We start from the raw sequence: 20,848 nt of genomic DNA, 5'->3' as shown, positions 1-20,848 counted from the left end.
AAACTAATGACTTTTGATATAAAACTTAAATAGTAATGGCAAATAATTTCAAAACTCTAAATTATCCATGATCCACAGGAATACTCCAGACAGTCTTTTAAAATATTCAACTTATATACATAAACACGCAATACAGCCAAATTGCTCCACGTCATTTATTTTTGTGGAAAGCCAGTGCAGGCCTGAGCGGCGGTCATATTTTGCCATGCGGTACATCTAGTTAACTATGAAATATTACAATATCCTAAACTTAAAAGATGAAAATTAATGTGAAATATATTGACATTATCAGTAATGTTTAATGTAACTAAATGTGAGATTTGCATCTGACGCAGCACGGGTATAAATACTGATGCGGGTGGATCGCATATTTGCTTTTCGCTTTGGAGCCGAGCGGTTAGGTAGGTAGTAGAATAGGTAGTGTTCTATTGTTTCTGCTCTGCAATCTTCGATGAGAGTGTTCTACGTGCCTTCTGTGCTTTGTGGAAGAAGGCTCTTCAGTCGGTGTTCGCGTGAAGGCACCTCAGACGGTGGCACAAAACAGCTGTTTTCATAGCTCTTTAAAGAGTGAGAGCACACAGCAGGCTGCACTATATCCCTGCTTGTGGTGCTGCACCTTCATAGAGTGTGAGTGCACACAGCGGGCTGCACAATTTCTGCTGGTTGTGCCGCGGCCATTTCCCCTGTGCGCTTCAGCACCAGAGAGAGAGCTAATTTCCCTAAAAGAGTTTGCAAGGGTGTGACACTGCATATTTTTCAAGATGTCATTCCACCCGTGTCTCTGGATGCAGTCATAACCTGGCTCCGGCTGATAGTTACGATCGTTGCCTCACGTGTCTGGCTGTTAAGCACACTGAGGGTGCTTTAGTGGATGAGTCATGTACCCATTGTGGGAGGATGACCATCTCTGTATTGCGGTCGAGACTTGAGTACCTCAGACGAGAGAATCGATCTAGAGTGAAGGCCTCCACCGTGTCCTGGTCCCTCGAGGCTGGACGATTGGTTTCATGGGGCGACCCGTCCCAGTTGCTTTTCTTTCCGGAAGTGTATGACGAGGTCAATAGATCATGGACGGCATCTTTTTCTGTCCGCAACCGGTGTAGTACCTCCTCCACCCTCACTACCCTCGAATGATAGGGCGGTCGGTTGCGATGCAGTTGTGTCCAAAGACCGCTACCTCTTTGAGGGATAATCGGTGTCTCCCCTCCCGGACCTGTAAGTTCTCATCCCATCTGGCGGGCAAGTCTTACAAAACCTGTGGAGAATGGTGCTCCTGCAGGTCTACCAGGGCAAAGCGCTAAAGGAATAGCATGAGGGTAGTTCCGACCCAGGGGTTATGCAGAACCCCTGAACTGCGCACAGCGACAGACCTCGCCTTAAGAGCGACAGTGCACTCGACTGAAAGTCACTGAGCACTCCCTGGGTTGGGTGATGTCCACCTTAGGGGTCCAGGAACGCCATCTCTGGCTGAACCTGGAGGATATGCGTGAGCCCGACAAGGTCTGGTTCCTCAACGCCCCTATCTGCAAGGTCAGCCTTTTCTGTGACACGGTCGAGAACTTTACCCAGCAGTTCTCGGCTGCACGGAAGCAGACGGAGGCAATCAAACACATCCTGCCCTGGCAGCCAGCTGCTGCTTCCATCCAATCGCCGGCTGCAGCTCCCTCGTCTACTCGTCGCTGAGGGTGCCTTCCTGCAACGGCCCCCGCTCGGCCTCAACAGCAGCCTCCACCCAGGCCACAGCGTGGGGCCGGCCACAGGCAGTCCACCCATCCTGTCCAGGCCCCTGCCAAACCTGGCGGTAAGCACAAGAGCAAGCGGCCCTGAGACGGGCAACCGAGAGGTAGAGGGAGCAGCTCTTAGGGAGAACTAGCAAATTCAGGCAAGGAAAGCACAGCGAGTGAGGGCAAGGCAAATTAAAACAGTGACTTTTTTAAACTTTTTTTAGGCTTTTATAAACAACAAGGAGTCAGCTGACCAAGCAGGGCGTGCAACCAATCTGGTCTTCTTCCTGGATAATATACATACACACAACTCCCACAATACAAGAAAACACAGAAACAGATAACATAATACGTACAGATAACATAACATATACACTAGTTATGCACTAGTCACTATTTGACCTTTCCATACCCTGCTTGAAGGTTGTATGTTATTTGCATTTGTCAACTGCAAGCCACTAGTTTATGCTGTCCAAAATCTCAAAGCCATTGATCACCACAACTTAAAGTTCATCACTGACATCCAGCATGTGAAGAGACAGACTCGTGCAGTAGCTGACTACCTTTCCAGGGCTGTTGTGCGCAATGCATCTGCATATTGCCAGTACAGCTATTGACGAAGTTTTTGACCTGGAGGTCCAGCAAGTTTGAAAATGCTTGCACTTCACTCATTTACAATGTTACCACAAGACACCATTGCATCCAAGCTTTTGGAAATGGCACAATTTTTCTATGTGCAGGGTACTCAATTGCTTACAATAAGAAAACTTTGACGCTATACAGAGATGCGATGGGCATGAGAATTTTGAAATGAGATATATATGGGTATAGTTTTGCTATTGTGACGTGTGATTTTCAATTTAATCAGCCAGCAAATGATTAAATTTTATTTACATTTATTAATTTTTTTTTTATAACATTTAAACATGTTTGAACACGCAACCCTACCCCTAAATTTACCAATTTGTATGTTACGTTATACTATAACAGGCCTATATGACTACAGTCAAAATTTATTCAAAAACACAAATATTTCATGTGTTCCAATTGATTTGTGTAGAAAATCAGAACAGACCCAAACATGATCACGATCACGGTCTCCATCCACTGTCTCCATTTTCGTGTGTCTCATGACAATATATATATATATATATATATATATATATATATATATATATATATATATATATTGTATATACCATTTCAGTTAAAGTGAGGAAATATGCAGTTGTAAAGCAAAATTTTCAATTTTGGGTGAACTAACCCTTTAAGGCTTATGTAGAATTAGATGGACCTTTTGTCATGCTGCCCTTTTATATTTCAACTAAACAAAACACTGATATTTATAACACCATCTGTTCGTTTCCAGTTCCATTACATCATTAATTCTAAGAGAACATTCTATACACATAAAACTCCTTTTTTAAATATTTGCATTCTTCTGAATATCTCAGCAACTTATTGATTGGGTAGTGTCTCTGACTGCTTGCATATGATAGTAGTCATAGATATTAGCATGTCTTTGAGGGCAGCAGGGTTCCTAAGAGGCCTTCCAGTGTACGCAGGTGTTGTAGAGAGCTCTAAATGCTGGCGGTGGAGGTGATGGGGAAAGATCTTCCGTAGATAACTTTTAGGTCTCCTCAAGAGACCTGATATCTAGAGGGTGATATCTAGTTCAACACAATCAAACATGCTAGTTTGTTCCCTGTCACGCTCTTCAGGATCCACCTCCTCCTTGTTGATTTCACTTAATGGCCCAATTCACGTCCAACTTTTGCCTTTCATCTTGTCACAGTTAAAATCCTCCAAATTTCATTTAATTTAATTTCCTACCGTATTGGAGAGAAAAGAAGTACCACGTTGATCTACCAGTCATAGGTCTTTAATGCAGAGAACTATTCTAATATTTTTTTCATGATGCATTTAAGTTAAGAGCCAAACAGATCTTTATAAAAGTGCACATTATTGTTGCAGACGATATAACAAAGATAACATTAAATAAATATTTTTATAAGGTTAAATGTTGATTATTCAAGCCCCTTTATCTAAACCTCTCTTCTTAACCATTAATCGTGCACATCTGCCATGTTTTTTATTCTGAACCGAATCCTCCTCTAAAGCGCAATGGGTTGTGGGCAATATTAGCCATTAGAGTGTGCACAGATCCACACTTCGATAATCTAACAGAAAAAGTAGATCATTTGGGGACTTTTTATGCTGGGACACACTTATAAACTCACATATTATTTAGGATGCATAGTATGCACATTTGGGATGCAGGGTGTGACTTTCTGACCCAAATAACCATGGAAGTGGCCCTAAACCGAATTGCTCAGCTGTCATCTAAACAAATTTCAGTCCAAAAATCAGTTTATAAATTTGTTTTATTAGAAAGTGTTGATTTATAAAGAGTAGAGCAACTGAGACTGAATGACACTGTAATTTTGTCTTGCCCCAGACATTGACAAAGATTGTACTGTTCACTGAGACCTAATTTCATATGGCTATTGCAAAAGCTACCTTAGACATAGAAAAATATAGAAATAAATAATCAATACATATTTCCAATACTACAACGTGCTTTCACACAATAGTTATCCCTGAGTCATTCTAAACCACGGGTAAACTTGCTTTTACGTTTCACATTGTTCATAGTTATTGCCGACTGTTGTCAAGTTTGTACTGAACAGACTTTTCAGACTATAAAAGTAAGAATGAAACGGTCACTTCTACAATTGTCGTGTTTTTAGTCACTATTTTACATTTTTCCCCTCGCTGAAACATAGTCTATACTGTCAACACAGTGTTTCTGTGACTATACAAAGCATGTGCATATGAGGCAACAGATGTGATTGACTGTCTGCTAAGCCTTTAGACATAACATCGACTAGCTACTGTATGTAAGAACTTACATCTTCTGATGACCTTGTTGTCAATACTCTGAGGCTTCGAATGTTTTCCATTTGACATTGTAGACCCATATGATGGGGTACTTAATTTTGCCATGCTGCTGTAGAAGCTCAGCATAAGGGGTGTGGATAAACTGATTAAAAAATGCTTAAAAACAATGTCCATATAAAAATAAAAGATAGAAACACATACACGTTTCAAACTGAATTTAATTACAGAAAATTAGCCGACCAGGCTGAACAAAGAGCTAGTTATTAGCTATGATGGATTTGATCCAGTCAGTGTATCGACACACCTCAGTATAAACCCCAGGAAAGCCTGGTTCAGCACAGCCTGCACCCCAGGAAACAACACCTTTCAGTTTCCTCTTGCACACCACAGGGCCACCAGAATCCCCCTGAGAAGAAAATTGGAAAATGAAAAGGACAAAATTGTGGTTTGTATAAAAATTTAAAACGCATATAAAGAGGAAGACTGAGTCAATAACATACCTGACACGAGTCTTTGCCTCCCTCCATGAATCCAGCACAGAACATGTTTTTAGTTATTTGTGCACCATATGCTCCCCTACACTGCGCACTTGAGAGTACAGGCAATTTCAAACACTGCAGAACAGAAGCAGTGCGAACTGGAAAAAGAATATGAACAGTGCTAAAAGTTGTCATCGTTTACGCATCTAATGAATGAATGCATGTTTTAATGTCTGACTATATTATATAAAAGTGTAAGAAGATTTTAATTATTCAGCCATCTCACCTCCAGTTTTTCCCCATCCAGAAACCAAGCACTGCTCCCCTGCAGAAGAGCAGCTGGTTGCCAGACGGATCGGCTTTACATACTTGTTGAAGATGGCAGGCTTTCTCAGCTTGATCAGCATGATATCATTGTTAAGAGGCTGATCATTATAGTTTGGATGACGAATCTCCTTCTCTGCATCGATCCGCTGCTCTGTGCCTTCAGTAACAGACACGTTGTGCTTTCCCAGGTGGATGACGAGTTGGCGTCTATTTGAAAAAAAGAAACTCATATTTTACTCAGCCTTGATATAATGTTTATCAGAATATTGCCTACCTACATATCAGGTCTTTATATAGTCTTAAATAGGTTTTACCTAGTCTAAGAGACATAATGGTTATGGCAAGACAATTGCAGACAATAAAAATCCTGCATTAGTATGCTGAATAATAATAATAAAATAAATAAGAGGCATATTTAAATACTGTACACAAATGTAAATTTGTTTCAAAACTAAAATATTCAAAATTAGAGCTGGATGCCAATGGTTGGTAGACTGACGTACTCTCATCTTTATTATACATAATGTGTAACTTTGACAGATTATCTTTTTCTTTAGAAATTATGATTTTTTAATACACATTCAGAAATGGTAAACAATAACAACCTTTTGCTAATCGATTCCTTAAAAGGGTACTCTTTAGGGAAAAGGTAGTTTGATGGTAAAGTAGCTTTAACATGTTTTTTAAAAATACAGGTTAAAAAGGGAAGTTATATACTCACGTGAAACTGCAGTGAGCTGCAGACACAATCCATCTTTTATTGATCAAAGATCCTCCACACAAGTAATACCCGTCCGTAAGGTACGCTTGCCAGGGCTGGGAGTGGGGTGGACATTCATAACCTCCAATGATTTTATCACCTGTGCTGTAAACTTTATTGAAAAATGAATTGTTCTTTTATTAATATTAATGCTAAAGACTATCTGTAATACATATCAGTGTAGGCATAAACAAACAATTGTCATGAATAATTACTAATAAGAGAGATCTACATACCCACAGCCACAACCAGCAAAGCGAACACAACAATCTTCATTGCAGTATAGGAGAGAAGGACTGCTCACAGCTTTAGAGCACTTCTGCAAAGTTCAAGATTAGCATTCATGCTTTTAAGCAATCTTTTGAACACCCCTACAGAATCCATACCAGCCAATAAGATCACAACAAAGGAGTCACAAGTAAAAATGAGCATGCGAGACAACAGTTATTTTCATACAGTTTTCCATGGTCATAATAAATGTGTTGGAAGGAAGCGCTGACGTATGACAGTATGAAGCTTGTATAAAAACAGATGACCAAAATGCTTTTACTTTATGAGTGACACACAACTTAAGATTGTGAAGACTTTTTATTATGTACAGTAAGTTTATTGTTTTCTTAACTGTTCAATAAAAGACAAATTATCTAATTAATAGCACATACTGATGGCCTGACTCAACATCACACAAAGTAACAATCTGTTTTGACATAATTTTTTCATCTCGTCCACTGGTAAACATCGCACTTTTGAGATTCAGTCTCTTATTTTAATACAGTTGTGACTCCCGAAATTAAGTGTGTATTTGGCAGCATGAAAAATAAATCTTTATTCAAATTATGAATGGGTTATACAGAAAGCAAACAATGAACCTCTTATTTACTTCATCATTATACTCTGTTGGTTATAAATAAGAGATTGGCCGTTGCATTCACATTCTCACATGTCTGTGATTGGCTACAATACTTACAGATGCAAAATCAACACTTTATTTTGATGGTCCCTTTTGAAAATTCTGTTGACTATAAGTAACTTTGCAACTAATGTCAGTTAACTCTCATTATAGTATTAGTAGACTGTCTGCTTAATATCTGCTAACCCTTTAATGTGATGGTCCTCCAACAGACATTCTACTGACCATAAGTAACTTTGCAACTACATGTCAAATTGTTCTAACCCTATCCCTACCAGTCTACTAATACTGTACTAACACTTAGAGTTAGTAGAGATGTAGGTGCAACGTTACTTATTGAACTGAATGTTCAAAAGGGACCGTCAAAATAAAGTGTTACCGAAAATAATTAGTGCTGCAACAGATCACAAAACTCACGGTTTAGAACTTCGGTTCATATTACGTTTTTTGAGTCACGGATTGGATAATTTTTCGGATCAGCAAGTGTAATTTTGCTTTCCATTTATTACTTAAAACACTCTTTAAGTACTTTGATACCACAGCAAAAACTACTAGCTTAACTAATAAAGTTCAAACATTATTAAAGACAAATGAAGAGTCAGTAATAAAATAAGAACAAATACACTAATTACAAGCATAGATAAATACAATACAATAAAGTTTCAAATAAACAAAGATCTTCTAGTACAGAAATGTAATAAATGTAAAGTAACACTATAGTGTTCACTGTATAAATTAAATATAGATGCATCTTTGTTAAAGCTTTTGTTGTTTGATCTTCTTGTGCTTGAATGGTTTGAAATTGTTTAAATGTGTAAACTGGCCAGACAAAACACTTGCAAATGATAAACTAGCAGTGCACTGACATCCAATCATAACACCTTGGCAACCACCTAGTTACCAACATGGTAACAGCCACTCAGATCACCTTGGCAACCACTTAGTAACACGCTAAAAATGATCTAGAAACATGCTAACCACCACTGAAAACACCTTAGCAACCACCTAGCAACAAACCAGAATATTTCTTAACAGACAAATACCAACTTTTCCTTAAAAAAAAAACAACGAAATATCTATTTTGCATTTACACCTCCATAAACACACTTTTCAGTCACCAGGTGTTCAAAGCTATAATGAGATGTTTGTTGACAGCTGAGGTCTGTTTTTGACAAAACCTGAAAAATCAGGTTCCTAACTAATTATCACAGTCTATTTCCCAAAAGGACTAATCAATATTCAAAATGCAGCCTCCTCTGTTTCGCATGCATGTGGCGTGGATTTTGTTTATCAGATAAACAGACATAATGAAACACAAGCGACATGTATTACCTTCCATTCTTGCCCCAGACCAAAGCCTTTGTGCCAGACGGTGTTTCTGACTGATGTGTTATCAGGCTGATTGGTAAACATTCTGTTGTCTGTTATGATGACCCTTAATCTAAATTAATGATAATAAAAGGGACCCTTAATAAAAGAAAAGTAGACTGGTACCATTAAGTTTAAAAAAGAATTAAGGACTGACTTTCTTTTGACAATCCTATAGTAATGTATTAGCTAAAAGATGTGCTTGAATTGTATTAAAAGCACTAGAAAAACATAATTCTTACAGAATTAAGTACACCTTAAAGCTACAATTTTAGCAAATTATAACACACAAAAAAATATCTTTAATGTAGTCTCTTATTCACCGCTACAGAAGTTTACCCAACTTTGACGACTTCTGCTTCTGTGAAACCCTGAAATGTGAAAAAGGTCAATTGCAACAAAACCACTCTACCTCTGGGAAAACTATTGGCCAATCTCTTCCCCTAGATCTGGGTTTGTGGTTTTGTCTTTGGTGGTGTGGAGTTTAGAGAAGTAAAGAAAGAAGTAAAAATGTTTGTCTCTGTTTGACACACACACACACACACACACACACACACACACACACACACACACACACACACACACACACACACACACTCACACACACACACACACACACACACACACACAAAGGATTTACATGTTGTGGTGAAACATTTTCAAAAAACATAATTATTATGATACTTTCTAATTTTAAAATGTTTACTTTGTCCCTACAATGCAGGGAATACATGAACTACACACTCAAACACACATATTTGCTTGCTTGCCCTTACAAGTGTATTTTCCTAGTACTTGTACTGTACGCATACTATTTCAATACTTTTTGGAACTAAATTGGCTTTTTAGTTTATAAAAGTAGACTTTTAAAGGAGAACTCCGGTCAATTTTAACATTGAGCTCATTTTTTTGTCAATTTGGAGTGCTGTCAATACAGAGAACAACAACAAAAATCGGTGTTGCCTACACCGTGTTATCCTCTTTTTAAAATTTGCACCCTGTTGACTTCAATGGGGCAATATTTAAACCTGCTTTTAGCCTCTTAACATCCTTGATGTGTCATTACAAGTGCACAGGTCATGTGAGTGATTCCTTCACATGACCTGTGCACTTGTAATGACACATCAAGGATGTTAAAAGGCTAAAAGCAGGTTTAAATATTGCCCCATTGAAGTCAACAGGGTGCAAATTTTAAAAAGAGGATAACACGGTGTTGGCAAAACCGATTTTTGTCTGTGTTCTCTGTATTGACAGCACTCCAAATTGACAAAAAAATTAGCTCAATGTTAAAATTGACCGGAGTTCTCCTTTAAGTGTACTTTAGTGTAACAGCAGTAAACTTTGAATACACACAATACAGTTTTTCTTTATATTGCAACTATAGCATACTACAAATAAATCTATACTGTTAGTTTGCTCATTTTTCAGTCAACTTCTTAGTTTTAAGTAGGCATTGAAGTATACTCTCAGAAGTTTATTGAATTTTAAGATTTTTGTAAGTGTTTTAGTGTCAATAGTGTCTGTTTAAGTGAATTTAACATCATACAGTTTACTATTTTACTACTATTTATATATTAATTTTGCATAAGATGAAACAATATATAAATATATTATATAATATATAATAGCATGTTAAAAAAAAATATCCATAAGCCAATAACACTTATTTGATAAAATTAACAACATTTTTCAAATAAAACAAATAACACCTATATTCCAATCATCTGTCCTCGATTTCTTTGTGAGAAAAATAATATATACTTATAGGGGAGAGTGGGGTGATTTGTGCCAGGGGGGGAAGTAGTTCCACCCCTTGTTCTGGAAAACCATAGAATAATTTGGTCATGTGACCACATAATTTTGAAAAGCAATCAATTTTACTCATCCTCCAAAGAAGAGAGACACATGGCATGAGAGTTAAGCACATTTTAGTGCAAAAAACTGTTTTTTCCCTTTCAAAGTAAATTTTCTATGATTAACGTTTTTTGATTGTAGTGTCTGAACAATTATAGACAAGTTTGAAAACATTTCACACATGTTTTAGTGCTTTAGTAGGCTACACAATGAGTCTATACAGTTAGCATGATGTTAGCTCTTAACTGATGGATCATGCTAATTATTCAAACTTGTGGGTCTGGGGTGATTTGTGCCAAAGGGCATGGGGTAAGTTGTGCCAGATCCAGACCACCTAGACCTACATACTCACAGGGGATAATCTTGAGAAGTGAGGAGATGGGCAGGCCTCATCAGTGTTTGACTTAGGCCTACCTGCTATTTGTTTAATTTAGCTAACACTGATTTCAGTTTTGAGTTTGCACTATGTTAATAAAGAGAAGTTTTATTCAGTTTTTAAGAGGCTAAGTCACAATAGGATGTTTAGAAATTAGCCTAGTCACTTTATTCTTATGTTACATAATTGACAGACAGTGCTATGTCAACAGGCATCTATTGCCAAAGCCTTTTTTGCCTGAAATGATTCACAAATATCATATATTGTGTTGCTATGGTGCTCTAAATGGTTGCTAGGGCGTAGCTTGATAGCTTCACAATGATCCTGAGAGACTGATTGGTCGTCTGAGTAAAATGAGCCCGCCCCCTTGTCTCTGTGACACTGTGATCCAGAGTTGTGTTCAATACAAAATCCCTATGCAATTGACCATAGTAGGAAAAACGCATGCTATGGTATTCTAGGGTGACAATATCTAAATAAACCTTAAATTAGTCATTTTGTATTGAATTTGTCTTGCTTTCATATAGCATACGGTTCATAACAGTAAAATGTTCTGTTTTACTTCAGAAAGCACTGGCACAATTTACCCCAACATATTTCACCAAAAGGCACAACTTACCCCACACCAGGGGCAAGTTGTGCCATGAGACCACTTTTTTCCCAAAAGCTATATTTCTGAAACTATTTATTTCAGATCCAAAGTTATTATTCTCAGGGATGCACAACATCCTGAAATACATGTACATCCTTAAGTTGAAGGCATTACTGTCATGGCCTTACTTTAAAGTCACTTTGAGTAAAAACTGGCACAACTCACCCCACTCTCCCTAAGCCAATCGGTTTCACATAAATGTATTTAGCCAAAACTGATCTGGGACGACTGTACGTTAGTTAGTTAGTTAGTAAGTTAGTTAGTTAGTTAGTTAGTTAATTATACTTAGCTTTATGGGTTAACATTACATTAAACTGTCATGTGGTTGGTTTTGACATTGGCTGTCTTGAGGCCATTATAACTGTGTCATGAATTTAATTCTAACCCTTAAAGCTAAGTAGTTTCTTAAGTTTGATAATTAATCTGGTTATGATGTATTGGTGTATGTCAAGTTGTCATGACAAAGACACTGACAGGTTATGATGTATTATGAGACCCCATTTGAGGGGTCGAAGTCTCTGTACAAGTCCCTCACTTCGAGTGCTACATAGCCCGTTGGTTTTCAGGTCAACTGGAAAGGAGTACTCGTCTACGGACTGAGGAGCTTTTTTCCAGTACGGAGGTGAACTTGGTTTACACGTTTCTCAATTGGAATGTGTCCGGTCGGTGCTTAGAGGTGAGAAAGGGTCCCACTGAATAAACTTCAGAGGCTGCTGGGGCATATGTGAGATGCAGCCGCATATAAATGGTTTACGGTATAATGGTTTATGACCAAGTTCCTAGGTGGCCGTGGCAGAGCAGCATGCTCCCTGTGTTAACAAAACCTGGTATGCTACCAAACCCTTAGCAGTGTTCAGACCTTTTGTTTCTCTGGGCTAATGGCTCCTAGAACAAGTGTCTATTAAACACTAGCTTAGGGGCCATGTATAACGGGCATGCAGTAAGGAGGGCTTGGGCTTTCCTCACACTGCATTGGCATTTAGTTGCCTCGAGTTGTATCAGTTTCCTTGCTTGATGCTGCTGCTCAGCAAGATGCACTGCCCAGTTCAGCGACCGTTGCTCATACGCTTCTCTCACATATCACTACTCGCCCGTCACCTCCTCCTATGGGGTCAGCAGCTTCTGGGGTCGCTTCTTCCACTTTAAAAATTCCGGTCAGGTGGCCTCATGACAGCTTGTTGCTGAAGAGAGTTGATACTCCATCCCCAGGTGTTCCAGCTGTCCGGATATCTTAGAGGCTGCACAGTTACAACTGTTGCCGCTCTGATTTGTTCCCTTGCTAGTTGTTTACTCCCTTAAACATGGAGACACTGGCTCACAGCTGACACCTTGATCATCAGGTTCCTGAGCAGTGCAAAGAGATGAAATCTTCCTTGCGCCCCCTCTATACCTATCTTGGGACCTATACCTTCTTGGGACCTATAAATTAATAGCAGAGACTTAAATGTTTATATTGCTATGTGACTAGTATTTGCTGAGTTTTGTTTAAGTTAGAGACGTGCTCCAGAAAAAAAAGTTCACGGAGACACAGAGGCAGAAAGCACATCCTGTTTATTTTCTTTATTTTACAAAAGCAAAATGTTTTGTTTTGATTGTAAGTGAACACATAAAAAAAAATAGACATTTAACAGTTTATTTTTTCATATTTCTTAAGTCTGTATGACCCTAATTGACCAACATACATCGAACGCACATGGCACCCTTTAGCGTCAATATGACACGCACAGAGCTTTGTTTGGTTATGGGTAGGTTTAGGTCTGGGCTAGGGTTAGGGTTAGGAGGCGCCTTCTGGTCCATATCTTTCTGCGTCTCATATTGACGCTAAAGGGTGCCATGTGCGTTCGATGTAGACGAAATGTCAAAATCGTCAGTATATGACGCTATGGGATGAGAACGGGCTGAAATGACAGAGTATTGTAAGTCTATTTTGCTGCTATGTGGAAAAATCCAGCAAAACGCGCCAGCGCGTTTGTCGACACCAGAGGATTAACTTTAGCCTAATAGGAAGGAACATAAATTGTGACTAAAAATATATGCTCACTCACATCAAGGGTGCTTTCACATCTGTAGTTCGGTTAATTTGGTCCGGACCAAGGGCGAAAAATGATACTTTGTAGCATTTTTCAGGCGTTTTGGTTCCTTTTCACACCACACTGATCGCTCTGGTCCGAATCAGTTTAAGAGTTGATAAAACGAACCAAAATGCAGTCACGTGACAACATCCACATCACTCGTTGGCCAGATGTCTTGAACGCACTTCTATAACTGCACTTCGATTGGTCAGAATTAACGTGAGTTCAGTTCTTAATGATTGCTGGGAATATCAAACAAAATCAAAAGGGTTTGGTTGGAGCATCAACAGAATAGCAGAACAATATGGAATTAAATAACTGAAATTTGGTCCTTCATTGGTTCAAAGTGCTATTCCCCTATGGATTCTTCCATCACCAGAGGTTAACAGGAAACTACTGGAAGGAAAGAAAGAGTATCAAAATGAACAAAGTTTTGCAGCATATTGCCTGGGATATATTAAAACATCATTCTATGGATATGTTAAAATATATACAGATGGATCAAAAGATCCACAAAATGGGCATTGCGGGATTGGGATATATATCCCAGAATTTAATAAAAGAGATGGCTATACTATAGGTTAAATAATTTTCTATCTATATACTCTATTGAGATGACTGGGATAATAACAGCTCTTAGGTGGATTGAAGAGGTTAAACCATTGAGAGCTGTGATTTGTACAGATTCCATGGCAGCTATTCATAGCCTAGATTCAGGTCACTCGTCAAGGGAAGATTTGATTATAGAAATTAAACATTTCTATTACATATCAGGAACCTTGGAATCATTATTCAGTTTTGTTGGGTTCCAGCTCATACAGGTATTAAACGAAGAGGCTGATAAAATTGTGAAAAAGATGCTGAAAAATAAACATATAGAAATTAAAGTTCCACTGGGGAAGGGTGAAGTCAAATCCATAATTAAATCTAAAAGTATGCAAAGATGGCAAACTGAATGGGAGGCAGAGTTTAATGCTAGACACTACCATAAAATACAGAAGAATGTGACTGGAATAAGGGTTACTTCGCTGAGTTTACACAGAATTACACGAATAAGTGGTCTATACCAGACTTAGATTAGGTCACACAGGATTGAATGCTACTTTAGAAATAGTAGTTAATGGTAATGGTTTATGCATAGAGTGCCGAGACAAAGAAGATGTAAATCATGTACTTTTTGTATGTGAGAAATAAAATGATAGTAGAATAAACTGGCAGGAAATGGAAGGAGAGAACTCAATACATGATATTCTTGAAGAACAGGGTATGAAAAAGGAGAGACTTGACGCTTTATTTATTTTTCTTAATAATACTGGTATAATTAAAAGAATATAAGTTTATTTATTTATTATTATTTATTTATTTTTAAGGCTAAGATTCAAAGAGAGTCGTTTAGTGCAAGTATACATGAAAAGGTAAAGCAATAATTTAATTTAGTCCATCTGTAGTCTATCCACCGCACCCACCGTGGCTGCTACTGGTTCCAGACGCTGATATAACTTTGCATGAAAAGATTAAAAATTATAAGGGGGATAGTGGACAAATGGCTATGAGGTATGTGGATAACTATTATGGGTACGTGCAAATCTTTACTGATGGGTCAAAGCAACCAGATACAGGGAAAGTGGCAATCGCATATGTGATACCAGAGTTTGATATTAAGTTTTCTGCAAGAGTTTCGGATCATTTATCAGTGTACTAAGCAGAGCTGATAGCAATTGTGATGGCATTGCAGTCGGTAGAACAAATTAAACTACTAAGAGTAGTTGTATGTTCAGATTCGTTGTCAACCTTAGAAAATTTTAAATTAGGTAACTCAAGAGAAAGGTATTATATTGTGTGTGAGATACTGACTTTGCTTCATAGTTTTCAAAATGGGGGGACGCATGTAAAGTTTGTTTGGGTTCCGGCTCATCTAGGTATGGCTGGTAATGAGTTGGCAGACAAGTTTGCTAAACAGGCTTTGAAATGTGTCTATTAAGTGTAAAATATCAAAATCAGAGGCTAAGTCAATGATTAAAAAACATGTTAAAAAGCTGTGGCAAGATAAATGGGATAGGGGAGATAAAGGGAAGGGTTTTTACATTGTAAATCCTGAGGTTGGTCAGGGTCGTCTGGTAATAAGGTGTTTTTTTGTTTGTTTGTTTTTTTAGCTTGCAGGCTACATTATTACCAAAGATGTAAGCCATAGTGATGATCAGGCACAATTTATCTGGAGGGTGACGGTAGTGCGCTAAGTTAGTCCGCATCCGCTGTTAAGTAGCCAAAGAAAAAGAAGAAGAATTCCAGCAGAACTCCTGGAAGTAAACAAAGAGGTGGAAAATCCGGCAGACAACACGCCGCTGTTTACTATGGAGAGACGACTGTGTTGGCTGAATGTATCCCTGGTCATATTTTATTATATTTGTCTACACCACTTTAGAAAAACAATAATATTTGAGAATGAAGCGAGGATGTGGCTCGAAAATAACGTTAATAATTTCATCAGGCTCCGCACCTCCTCACAACTCCAAACTGTCAACAAACATTTCTCCTCATCCCATAATGCACAGCACAGCTGACTACGGCAACTGGTTTAGTCCAAAAATGCGCAGTTCTTTGGCAGTTGGTTCTGTTCGAGGTCAGATCACGTTCTCACCACAAACGAACCGCTCCAGAGTTCGTCTGAAATCGTACCTCGCTTGTTTGGTCTGCTTTTGGTGTGCACCCGAGTGCGATTGCCGCATTCTCACCTGCCCTAACGAACCGCACCAATGGGCAAAGCCAACTCTAGTGCGATTCAACCGAACTAAATGAGGTAGGTGTGAAAGCACCCCAAGACGCTGCTGCAGTGATGGAGTCCATGCAGGAGGAGCAGCGTTTGGCACTGCGTCACTTTTCAGCACAAGCTGTTTGGAGAAGCTAAATAAATATATAAATGCTATGCTAACTAGATGTTAATATACGCTATCCTGATCATTTTCAATACTTGCAAATTCCAGCTCCTGACTCGCTACAGTGGTTTCGACAAAAAAAGATGTTTTTATACCAGGGGCTGCCAAGGGCGTGGTGAGCTGGTACCTGCTTCACAGTACCTGCTTCAGGACAGTTCAGTACCTCTAACTCCTGAAGGTAAATGACCTGGGGTGGATGTGGAAAGCTGAAACATTGTATTGAGTTATCATAAGTGATCGCATGGATTATCTTAAAATACTACTCAGATAAGAGTAACGAACAATAAATCTAAATAAAATTTAAATCGTTATGGCTTAGTGATTATGAAAGTGCTGTGATTTGTGGATGACAAGCACGAATCTGGAGAAACAGGCGTTTATTTATTCATTCTCAGTGGTGAGAAACGTAGCCTGCAATGTGTTACGTTATTGTGTTAATAATAACTAAAGTACCTATTGATGTTACTATTTATTTTCTATGAAAACTATCGCGTTAGTTATTTATGGATTACAACGTAGGCTACCGTTGTATCAGTGCTGCGCAAGCTCTCTCTCACAAACACGGACGCGCACACACAGAGAGAGAAGCTAATTGTAAAATGAAAATTGACGGGCTAAGTTTAAATTTGGTTCTTGTGTTTTTTTCTGTCAAAATGTCAGAAAGCATTTTGTATTATCCATTCGTGTTTTTAAAATTCGTTAAATGACGGACGCTTTTTAGCCTACCGTTGACACAGCCCTCATTATACAGTATGTCGGATTCGTCTTATTCGAACTTATAGGCTACCTGATATTCTTTTTAGAATAAGTGATTCGTTTTGCTATTATTGGGTCATGTGACAGGACTCCTGTCTATTCATTGTCAACTGTTTTCTAAATACATTTGTATTGGCTAACGTTTATTCAGCTAATGCCTGTCCTGTTTAAAATGTGCAATGTTCAAATGCAAAGACGTCACACGTCACAAACAGAAAATCCCCTTTTCCCTGTGGGATTTAGTATCATATTTGGATATTGGAATTATAAATTAAGTATGGGCAGCCAGTTTAAAATATATCATGTACACACTGTCACGTTTCTGTGTTTTGGTTTAGTTATGTTATCTAGTTTTCTCCTATGTTCTAATTAGTCATGTCTTTCACCTGTGTCCTGTCAATCACCTTGTTAATTATCCTGTTAGCCCCAGTGTATTTAAGCCCAGTGTTTTCCCTCAGTGTTTGTCGGTTCTCGTCTTTGTATGGTTGTGTTCCCTTACGAGAACGTTCTCTCGTACTGCGTTGCAAACGCTGTGGGAAAACTCCTTTTCTCGAGAATATTGAAGCCTTTATTTTAAAACGCATTGCTGCAGCACATGCGAGAGCTAGAAGCTCGCGTGAGCGTGCTGATTGGCTTGTGCAAAGCAACTGCACGAACCAATGGCGGATCAGCAGAGGAGCGTGGACCAATCAGGGCGCTTGGCACTCTGCCAGAGTCAAGCGCGCGAAACTGCACGTGACAGAAGAGTATAAATATACAGAGAATCCGCCATTTGACAGATTTTATCTCCTTCAGCTTTCGACTCACCTCGTCGCTGATCCTCTCCGGATAGAAGCCGCTCGTCTTTGAACAGCCGTCCAGCGGAACAGCTTCGCATCCCGGCATCTGCCAGCTGAGCATTTCCCTGTGGCATCCGACGAGTATCCTTTTTCTCTTTCTCTCTATCCTAAAAGAGCAAATTCGCTGTTTTCACAGCGCGCGGTGTTGATTCAAATGCCGCTCTCTATCTGTGAATACTGCGGGTTTCCCCTGCTTGTGTTTACAGACACACACTCTGTGTGCTGCCTGTCTCGGCCCTGAGCACGCCGAGTCAGCGCTCACTATAGGCGGCTGCCTTCTCTGCGACGGGATGCCTGTTTCTTCTCTCCGCTCGAGACTCGCTCTCGCTTCGTCGGTGAGTTATCCCGCCCATCTTCCGTCTTCGGCGCCCCGCGAGCCCTGTAGGAAGAAGCGGCGCGATCATGAGGCGTCCTGAACGCGGTGAGTTTAGCGGATGCACGCTGGGCTTTTCTCCACGTGCTTCCCCCACGCTCTTCTCAGTTCTGTTCTCTCAGAGCGACCAACGCCCCTTGTCTGAAGCGGCGGGATTCGTCTCTTTTGACGGCTCTGCTGATGTTAATGCATGACGCAGTTCCGTGGCGGCATCTGAGAACGAGGATTGGTCGGGCTCCGCGGACCCCTCCCCCCCGTCTCAGTTAGACCCTTCTGACACTCGAGCGAACATCGACGCCGAACTCTTCCGCGTCATGTCTCGCGCTGTCAACGAGCTGGGACTCTACTGGTTTTTCTCCAGCTGAGCCTGCCAGAAGCCGCCTCGACGAGTGGTACCTGCCGGGGCGCCAACAGGCCCCTCGTCAGCGCGCCGCTCCATTTCTGCCTGAGGTCCACGAAGAGCTCACTAAAAGCTGGCGCGCACCCTTTTCAGCGCGAACGCGCTCATCTGCTTCTTCAACGCCCTCCACTGTTGACGGGGCTGAAGAAAAAGGTTATGTGTGTCTCCTCCCACTGGAGGAAGCGGTCGCTGCACACTTATGCCCTCCCACTGCAGGAAGTTGGAGGTCTAAGACTGTGCACCCATCTAAACCGTGCAGAACTACTTCGGCCATTGCCAGCAGCGCTTATGCTGCCGCCGGTCAAGCCGCCTCTGCTCTCCACGCCATGGCGACCCTCCAAGTGTTTCAGGCGAAGCTCCTCCGCTACATGGATGAGTCAGGCCCTGACCCAGACACTTTTAAGGACCTCAGAAGTGCGACAGATCTAGCGCTACGGGCCACTAAGACCACCGCTCAAGCACTGGGCCACAACATGGCAGCCTAGTAGTTTTAGAGCGCCACCTATGGCTGACATTGACCGAAATCAGGGACGCGGACACAACCGCCTTCCTCGATTCTCCGGTCACAGCATCTGGTCTCTTCGGCCCAGCTGTCAGCGGCTTCGCAGAACGCTTCACTGAGGCTCAGAAAGCCTCCAGCGCCATGAAGCATTTCCTCCCTAAACGCTCCAGTTCGGTCCAACGGCGCCCCAAGAGCACGCCGCGACCTGAGAGGGTAGCTTCACAAGTCCTCCAGCCCCGCCCAGTGGCTGAGACTAGCCAGCGCATGAAGCCTGCAAAACGGTTCCTGTTCCCTAAGCGCCAGGGCCTGCAGCCGAAGCTCACGCTCGATCACGAGCCCAAGAAGCCGTCCTAACCGGCTTAAAGAGGGGTCATTGTCCCGCCGCGGCCGGACCAGCCCCGAAGATCGCTCGAGTGCTACTCTCAGCCCCCTCTTCAGTTCAGGCGGTTGGAGCAGTATTAAATGCAGAACATGGGCCCGTCACCTGTCACGCACCCCTGCACACAAACGCTGTTTTAACAGCGACCCACAAAAAGCACAAATCGAGCAAAATTTCTCCCTCACACACATGTCAGTTCGAACCCCCAACACTGGGCGTTCCAGATATGATAATGTTTCTGTCTCTGCGGGCTCTAGCTTGGCAAGCTATTCCCGGAGTTTCAGAATGGGTAATGAACATCATAAAGCGCGGTTACTCGCTTCAGTTCGCCCGCAGACCACCGCGTTTCCGTGCGGTTTTACAAACCACGGTAAGGAGCACACTGAGTCATGTCCTCCGCACCGAAGTGTTAAGTCTGCTGGCCAAAGGGGCCATCGAAAAGATCCCCCTTTCTCAGAGCGAGTCAGGTTTTTACAGCCGTTACTTTCTTGTTCCAAAGAAAGACATCTGAAAAAGGCTCTCATGTCACGGCCGTTCAGAATGCTCACGACCAGACACATCCTGGCGCAAATTCGCCCAGGCGACTGGTTTTTCTCAATAGATCTAAAAGACGCTTACTTTCACATTCAAGTGAACCCCCACCACAGGCCATTCTTGAGATTCGCCTTCGAGGGGCAGACATACCAGTACACAGTCCTACCATTTGGACTGGCACTGGCACCTCGTACATTCACGAAGTGCATGGATGCAGCTCTCTCCCCCCTGAGACAGCGGGGAATGCGCATCCTGAACTACCTCGGCGATTGGCTCATATTGACCCAGTCAGAGGCGGAGTCACATACTCACAGAGCCTGGCTCCTCAGACATCTAGAATGTCTAGGGCTCAAGGTCAAATTTGCCAAGAGTATTCTGTTGCCCAGCCAACGTATCACGTTCCTGGGAACAGTTCTCGACTCCGTACTTATGAGAGCATGGCCCACACCGGCCCGTGCTCTAATGATTCAGCAGCTCGCAGCATCACTCACAGAGGGCTCTTATGTACCCCTCAGAACGTTCCAGAGGATCCTTGGCCTCATGGCCTCTGCATCATCAGTACTCCAACTCGGCCTACTGCGTATGCGTCCTCTTCAGCTGTGGCTAGCACCTCTGGTGCCACCCCACGCCTGGCATTCAGGCCACTTGGTTATCAAGGTAAACCAGCGCTGTGTTCAAGCCCTGGCCCCTTGGAAAGACACCAGCTGGT

General features: G+C 41.1%; 1 protein-coding gene across 1 annotated transcript; it reads right to left on the bottom strand.

Annotated features, from left to right (window-relative positions):
* Window positions 1–4,881: 4,881 nt before the first annotated feature.
* Window positions 4,882–18,012, bottom strand: LOC308694382 (trypsin-2-like; the record flags this gene model as incomplete). Its single annotated transcript, XM_081371887.1, has 6 exons — window positions 4,882–5,031; window positions 5,126–5,262; window positions 5,391–5,638; window positions 6,153–6,247; window positions 16,484–16,543; window positions 17,920–18,012. 6 exons carry the CDS (start codon window positions 18,010–18,012, stop codon window positions 4,882–4,884), a joined length of 783 nt encoding a protein of 260 aa, XP_081228013.1.
* Window positions 18,013–20,848: the final 2,836 nt, after the last annotated feature.

Source organism: Scardinius erythrophthalmus (genome assembly GCF_964197995.2).
Source record: "Scardinius erythrophthalmus genome assembly, chromosome: 8".
NCBI lineage: Eukaryota > Metazoa > Chordata > Actinopteri > Cypriniformes > Leuciscidae > Scardinius > Scardinius erythrophthalmus.
The sequence above is the reverse complement of the archived record's forward strand: the minus strand, read 5'-3'. Positions and strand labels throughout refer to the sequence as shown.